Source organism: Pongo abelii, chromosome 1 (genome assembly GCF_028885655.2).
Source record: "Pongo abelii isolate AG06213 chromosome 1, NHGRI_mPonAbe1-v2.0_pri, whole genome shotgun sequence".
Taxonomy (NCBI): Eukaryota; Metazoa; Chordata; class Mammalia; order Primates; family Hominidae; genus Pongo; species Pongo abelii.
Window position 1 is genome coordinate 94,003,079 of NC_071985.2, and position 6,735 is coordinate 94,009,813.

A 6,735-nucleotide genomic window follows, 5' to 3' on the forward strand; every position below is an offset into this window, starting at 1 on the left:
AAATTTAAAAAAAGTGACTCACAGGCTGGGCGCAGTGACTCACATCTGTAATCCTAACACTTTGGGACACCAAGGCAGGAAGATGGCTTGAGCCCAGGAGTTTGAGACCAGTCTGGGCAACATAGTGAGACCCTGTCTCTCTCTCTATATATATATTTTTTAATTAGCCTGGCATGGTGGTGCACCTGTACTCCTAGTGGGAGGCTGAGGTGGGAAGATCGCTTGAGCCCAGGAGGTTGAGGCTGCAGTAAGATGTGATCGTGCCACTGCACTCCAGCCTGAGCAACAGAGCAAGACCCTGTCTCAATAAATAAATAAACTCACTTTTTCCTCCATCACTGGAAGATAAAGAATAAGAATAATAAAGAAAAAGTAACTTACCTTAGTCGAGTCTTCTAAGGATCCAACTTAGTTTTTATAGAAACAGTGCTGCTTTTCCCACTCTCAGTTCATCAATTTATTTTTTTTAAAGATAAATTTTCTTTTACATCAACATGGGGTCTCACTATGTTGCCCAGGGTGGTCTCAAACTCCTGGGCTCAAGCAATCTTCCCACCTTGGCTTCGCAAAGTGCTAGGATTACAGGGGTGAGCCATCTCACCTGGCCTGTTCATCAATGTGTATAGTATTTAATTACATTATGAATTACAATAACACATACAACGGGCATAAACACACTTGATATTAAATCACAACAGACTCTGGGTAAGCAAGGGCTTAGCTGGGGAAGTGGAACTGCACAGCATTCTAGAAAGTGCTCACTGCCTGGGTTTGATTCCCAGCTTCTCTACATACTAGTTATGTGACCTGGGAATTCAGATTACTGAAGCTTTGTGCCTTATTTTCCTCATTTGTGAAAGGGGATAATAGCACCTCATATATTTGTTGTGAGGATTAGAGGAGAATACACTTGTGAAGCACCTAGAATAGGGCGGGGCATGAGCTAAGCACCTAGAATAGGGCGGGGCATGAGCTAAGCACCTAGAATAGGGCGGGGCATGAGCTAAGTGCTTGGGAAATGTTACATCACATCATTATTCCTGTGGCTGCTGGCAGGAGCTGTCCTACAGGCTATAGTCCACAGCCTAGGCCTGCACCCAGCAACCCCTGTGTTTCACAGAGAAGTAGGGTGCATCGGTTGGGTAAGATGCCTCTTCTGTAGTATTATATCCTCATTTCCCATATGCAAAATGGACGTCTGGAGACAGTCAGTGACTCCAAAGCTACTTGACCACAAAGTCAGTTTTTAGAACTGCCAGGCCCCTAGCAATCATAAGATTTGGATCCAGAAAGACAGGGAATTTGCCATCCATTTTCCTTTTCTCTTTTACCTACTGAGTCCAAAAATCCCAAGGAGGAACAAACAGAACCTCTCAGGGCTGAGCCTGCAAAGCCCTTAGCCAGCCTCCTCTGGAGTCCACTGGCTGCACTGTGTTCCATATCCCTGCAGGGCTGAGCAACTGGGAAGAGGCTTGGTCCCCAGGACCCCCTAGCGTGTGCGTGTTGGACAGGTGCTTCAGAGATGAGGGCTGAGGCTGGCAGGGGGAGGTTACACGATAGTGCAGATGCCCGACTCCGTGGGTCTCCTCTGGTGGCTCCTGCTGAGGCTTTCCCTGGGCCACCTGGATGACCTGAAAGAGGCAGGGAGGGGCTTGCCAGTGGGGGTGACTGGGGAGGCAGCAGGAGGCAGCCTGCCCTGGCTTCAGCTTCCCTCTGCCCTATTTGGCCCTTACCTCTGCTGTTGGGCTCCAGAGAAGGAGGGAGTTGGCTTAAGCTTCATATCCCCCCATCCTGCAGCACCCTGTCTTTCACTGAGGCCTACCATCAGGCCATTCGGGAAGCAGGGCATACCCCGGGCTTCCAGAGCCAGGTGAGGGTTGTTCACATTGCTAAAGGGCAAAGACAATGGCGGGCTCGGGGCACTATATCCCAAGCATGAGATCCCAGCTTCCCCCAACTTCAACAGCAGTCATGTTTCATTAAAATCATCCCAAGTCACATATTCTACTTTTTTTGCTATTCTCCAGGCCTCCTTCTTTCCCTCAAGGACCCACCTATTGGCTTGAGGGCCATTGGGTACCAAGATGCTAGGGTACTCCGCTCTGGGAGGGCCTGGACCTACAAATGGAAGATGGGCCCTGGGTCCTGGACCTAGATGGAGAAGGACAGACACATTCATCACATGCCTCTCTGCACCAAGAACTGTCATGGTGGAAAAAAGCTCTGAGAGAAGAACCACGAGTTGGAGCGGTGTCAGGGGATGCACTGCTCACTATAGATGGAGGCTTTGCAGAGGACTGTCCCTCTGCAGGGCGCGTGCTTGGTAAACATGGGGCAACTAGAAGCTAGATAGTGGGAATGATTCACTGTGCCTGGAAGGAAACACACTGAAAAGGAGACATCGGTCAATTCAGGTCAGCTCAACAAGTAGCAAGGAACTCTGCTCCCTGAGTTGCAAGTCTCTGTGGGAGAGGCTATTGAGTAGTGGGCTGGGCTTTACCAACAGCGCCCAGTGCTGTGTTGGGCACAGAGTAGGCTTTCAACAAAACCCTGGGATCCAAGATGCAAAGTTCTACAAGTTAGGAAAGCCATGAGAGCAGGAAGGAAGGGGCAGTTCTGGAAAGGGTTCGGGGAACATGGTCCAGGGCCTTGAGAGACAAGCAGAAATCATGGGAGGGCTGTTGGGGAGTTGTGAACTGGGACAGCCAGGCTCAGGGGTGGCGCGAGGTTGTGCCAGGCCTCAGAGAAATGACAACAGGAAGGCAGGATGGTGGGATGGGCATAAGAAGCGGAGGCAGGCGGGTGGGGGTGGGAGTGCCACATTTGCAGTGAGGAGAGGCACCGCCAGGAATACTCTACATCAACTCACGCTCCAGTCTCCACGGCCCAGCCCTCACGGGAACGTTTGCCGACCTCTCCTCTTTTTTCTTCTGGTGGCCCTCCTCAAACTCTTCATCTTCCCACCCACTGGAAGATCTGTAGGGGCAAGGAACCAGGGCACAGCTTGGCAGAGCGACACCAGTCCCCTCCTCCCTGGGGGTACACATGGGGTCCTACCCCACTGCGACAGCCCCCAACACCCTGCAGAGGGCGCATGCATCTCTGCTGCACCATTCCCACCCTCACCTGTGCTGGGCACTTGCTTTGCTGCTTCCTGCCTTTGCTGGGGTCCCCTCCGCCTGGCTGGCCCCACCTGGAGCCTGGAGTCTTCCCGGAGCCGAAGTCTGGGAATGAAGTGGAGTAAAGGGAATAGGTCTGAGAAAAACGGCCATCCCAGCTGTGTGTGTGCTCCCTCCAGAGACTTATGTGATAGAGACAATTCGGGCTCTGCCACTTGTCTCGGAGAATACAATTCTGGGGTGAAGCTCTTTGTTCTATTAAGGTCCCTGCTAGTAACTCTCAAGCTTGAATTCAGATTTAGGGACTAGCAGACCTGGCCAGCGCCTGATGACCACCCCATCCCTTCTGGGGCCTGATATGGTAAAGTCACAGAAAATAGGTGGCAGACATTGGCTGGGACCCAGGTTTTCTGAACCCTCAATCCAATCCTCTGCCTGTACCAGGCTAATTTAATTTTGCTTGCAGATTTTAAATATGGTGTCTTTAAATATGGTCTTAAAATGCAAGGGCATAAAACCTATTAAACACATATAAATATTAAAGTATAATTTCAGTTCCTGGAGCGGGAAGAGGTTTTCTGGGGTTGTCTGAAAATGTGAAGGAGGAGGCGGTTGGAGAGCCAACGAATCGTACAAAGAGACCCGGAGGTAGAAACAGGTTAAAGCAGAGACCTGGAAGGAGGAACACGGTGGAGACCCACAGAGAAATGACCTCCAGAGACTTAAAGACGGGAGAGAGGGACTTCGTTGGAGCACATCTCCATCCTGTGGCCATTTAGGGAACTGTAGTCAAGGACTTGAAACTTTCTACCTCCTTGCACACATGGCCGGCCTACTGATTCTTTTAAATTTATTTATTTATTTTTAATCACCTACATATCAGCCCTTGTGTTGGAGACGTGCCACAGTCCCCCACCCACCGCCCACCCTTGGAAAGTGATATATCTCATGCGCAGGCTCAAGGCGGATGAACACAGATGAGCGGCCAAGCGCGCAGCATCCCAGGGAACATCGGCTCTGCTTACCACCAACCCCTTCTCTGGGTAACCTCTCTCCACCCCCATCTCCTTGTCTCAGGTGTCATCTCACCAGGGTGTGAGTCTGGACCAGCCCCACCTGGGCCAAGAGCGTCCTCACGGTGTCTGCCAGCTTGGCCACCAGCCGTTCTCGCACAGAATCTGGCTCTTTCTGGGAAGAGGGTGGATAATAGGGTAATGGGGAATGCCTGGACTTTGTGGTCCTCTGGGGGTCGGGGAAGAAGGAAACAGGAAAGGGAGGAGGGAGGCGGGCTTTGTTTCTCCCTCTTCTACCCCATCCCCATGCCTTTCCCAGGTCCTGCCACCACCTGCCCAGAATTGTGGACAGCGATGGACTCTTCCTCACAATAGTATCCCAAGACCTAGCACACAGTGTGTCCAATGCATGTTTGCTGATTGAGTGAGTGATGGGGAGAAGACAAGGAGTGAAGGCAGGAATGTCAGCCAGAAGAGGGATAGCAGGGGAGAGGTGGATTCCGGTGTGCAGAGTCTCACCTGACACCGGGCCAGTGCTTCCTTATAGTACTTCAAGGCCTGGTCATACTGCCCCAGCCTGGCTGCAGCAGCTCCCAGACCCTCACAGGCCTGCCACTGTCCCTTCATGTCCCCTGAGAAAGAGAGCCTGGAAGGTCCTTTCATGACTCCCTACCCCACTGACCCGCCCCCTCAGAGGCACTCCCTACCCTCAGTTCCCCCCATCTCCCTCCCCACCAGCCCCTAGGACCCTCAGCCTCCCCACTGTCCCAGCCACATCCCAACCCTCTCACGCTTACCAGAGTCCCGGGCAGCCTGCAGGGCATGCAGGTAGTTGTCTCTGGCAGCCTTGTGGTCCCCCAGCTGGCTCAATGCAAAGGCCAGGCTGCCAAAGCTCCGGCCCTGCTCCCACCGCTGCCCCACAGAGCCTGAGGACAGAGCCCACCCCATCCTCAGAGGGGACTCTGGCTGCTGGGACATCAGGACCCCACCCTCCAGCAACCAAGACAGACCTCCCTGGAGGCCTGGTGCCCAGCCCCAGCACACTCCAGATGCATCCGAGAGGCCTGAACTCTCCACACCCAGCCTGGCCCCATCCTGAGTTCTGGTGTGAGTGCCTCCACCTGGCTAGTTTGAGTCAGGCAACAACCCTCTGATGCAGGCAAGGCAGGTGTTAATGGCCCCGTTTTTAAAAATGTGGAAACTGAAGCTCGGAGAGTGAAAGTGGTTCCTCAATGTCACACAAACAGTCAGCAGAGGGGCTGGACTCCACTTTAGGCCTCCTCTCCCAGCCAGTACCCTTCCCCCTGCCCACTGCTGCCTTCCCAACCCTGAGGCCTTGGCCTCTGGGCCCACAACCCTCTGTCCTGTCTGGCTGTCCCATCTCCTGCACTTCCAGCTCTCCCCCACTGGTTCTGGACTTTCAGGCTCCATAAGTGGTCCCAAAGCGCCATCCACCCTTAAGCCTTGGGCCCCTTTTGGAACCCCTTCTTAGTATCTTAGTCCCAGTCCCATTCCCCGGCCCCAGGCACCCACCGTGCAGGTCAGCAGCTTTCTGGTGAAACTCCCGAGCTTCCTGATAGTTGCCGAGGGCATTGTGGGCCATCCCGAGGTTTCTTAGCACTGTGGCCTGCTCTCCTGGCACCCAGCACAGGGGCAGGGCCTGCAGGAAGGCCTCCACGGCCAGTGGGAACAGCTGGAGCTGGGAGTAGCCCAGGCCTAGATCATTATAGAGGTGCCCTAGAGGGCATAGCCAGGGTCACTGGTAGCCGGACCAGATATAAATAAGGCTGGTACAGCCCCTATCGACTCCTCCAGGGTTCCCCAAACCCAGCCCTCTGAGTATCACCAGGCTCTGTGTCTCCCCAGATCCCATGCCTTCCCTGCCCGAAGGTCTCACCCAGCAGTCGCCTCTCAGTGCTCCTCTCGGCAAGCCTCCGGCTTTTCTCCAGCACCTGCACAACTTCCCCCACCCGATGCTGCCCACTCTTCAGCATACATCTTGCCGCAGCCCCCAATGCCAGGGCTGCGGCCCGCAGCTGCCTCTCTTGGGCATAGGCCTGGCTTGCTTCCTGCAGGCAGTGGGCTGCTAGCTCAGGCTGTCCCAGAGCCTGGTAGCAGGCTCCCATTTTTGCCCAGGCTTCTCCCTGGTCACCCTGTGGCTGGTAGTGGCCCAGGGCCCTGTGGTACCAGGCCAAAGCTTGAGGCAGCTCGCCGAGGGCATGGTAGGCCACAGCCACATTGAAACACTGGTCGCCATGATGCCTGCCCTGTGCCTTCTCTTCAGGGTGGGCTCGCAGTAGTAGCTCAAGGCCTCTGGCTGGGTCCCCACTCTCTATATAGGCAGCCCCCAGGTTGAAGGCGCAGGCCTGGAGCACAGGGGTATCCCTGGTTTGTGGGGCCTTGGAGGCCAGAAGGAAGGCCCTCTGGAAGTTGTTCAAGGCTTCGTAGTTCCGGCCAGCCTGAAGGGCCCCATGGCCAGCCCTGGTGAGGGCTTGGATGCTGGCTTCTTGCCGCAGCCACTTCCTTTTCTTCTTTTTCTTATTGGAGCTTGAGGGCTCAGGTTCTGGCCTCTGGGGCACATCCTCAGGGTTGGGGGAAGACAT

General features: G+C 54.3%; 1 protein-coding gene across 1 annotated transcript; it reads right to left on the bottom strand.

The window, feature by feature from the left end:
- Positions 1 to 1,549: 1,549 nt before the first annotated feature.
- TTC24 (tetratricopeptide repeat domain 24) lies at positions 1,550 to 6,735 on the bottom strand. The gene is made up of 10 exons (XM_024232403.2): positions 6,030 to 6,735; positions 5,666 to 5,869; positions 4,930 to 5,058; positions 4,652 to 4,764; positions 4,209 to 4,307; positions 3,127 to 3,224; positions 2,870 to 2,976; positions 2,274 to 2,387; positions 2,055 to 2,151; positions 1,550 to 1,631 (listed from the first exon to the last, which is right to left on the bottom strand). The coding sequence occupies exons 1-10, from the start codon at positions 6,733 to 6,735 to the stop codon at positions 1,550 to 1,552; spliced, it is 1,749 nt and encodes a 582-aa protein (XP_024088171.2).

What these genes read in the sequence shown, in the direction of transcription:
- TTC24 (XM_024232403.2), bottom strand. Translation starts at nt 6,735, where the DNA reads ATGTCTTCCCCCAACCCTGAGGATGTGCCCCAGAGGCCAGAACCTGAG. An exon ending in TGGTCCAGACTCACACCCTG is followed by an intron (nt 3,225 to 4,208) that starts GTGAGATGACAC and finishes CTTCATTCCCAG; the next exon opens with ACTTCGGCTCCGGGAAGACT. An exon ending in TGGGCCGTGGAGACTGGAGC is followed by an intron (nt 2,388 to 2,869) that starts GTGAGTTGATGT and finishes TCTCCTTTTCAG; the next exon opens with TGTGTTTCCTTCCAGGCACA.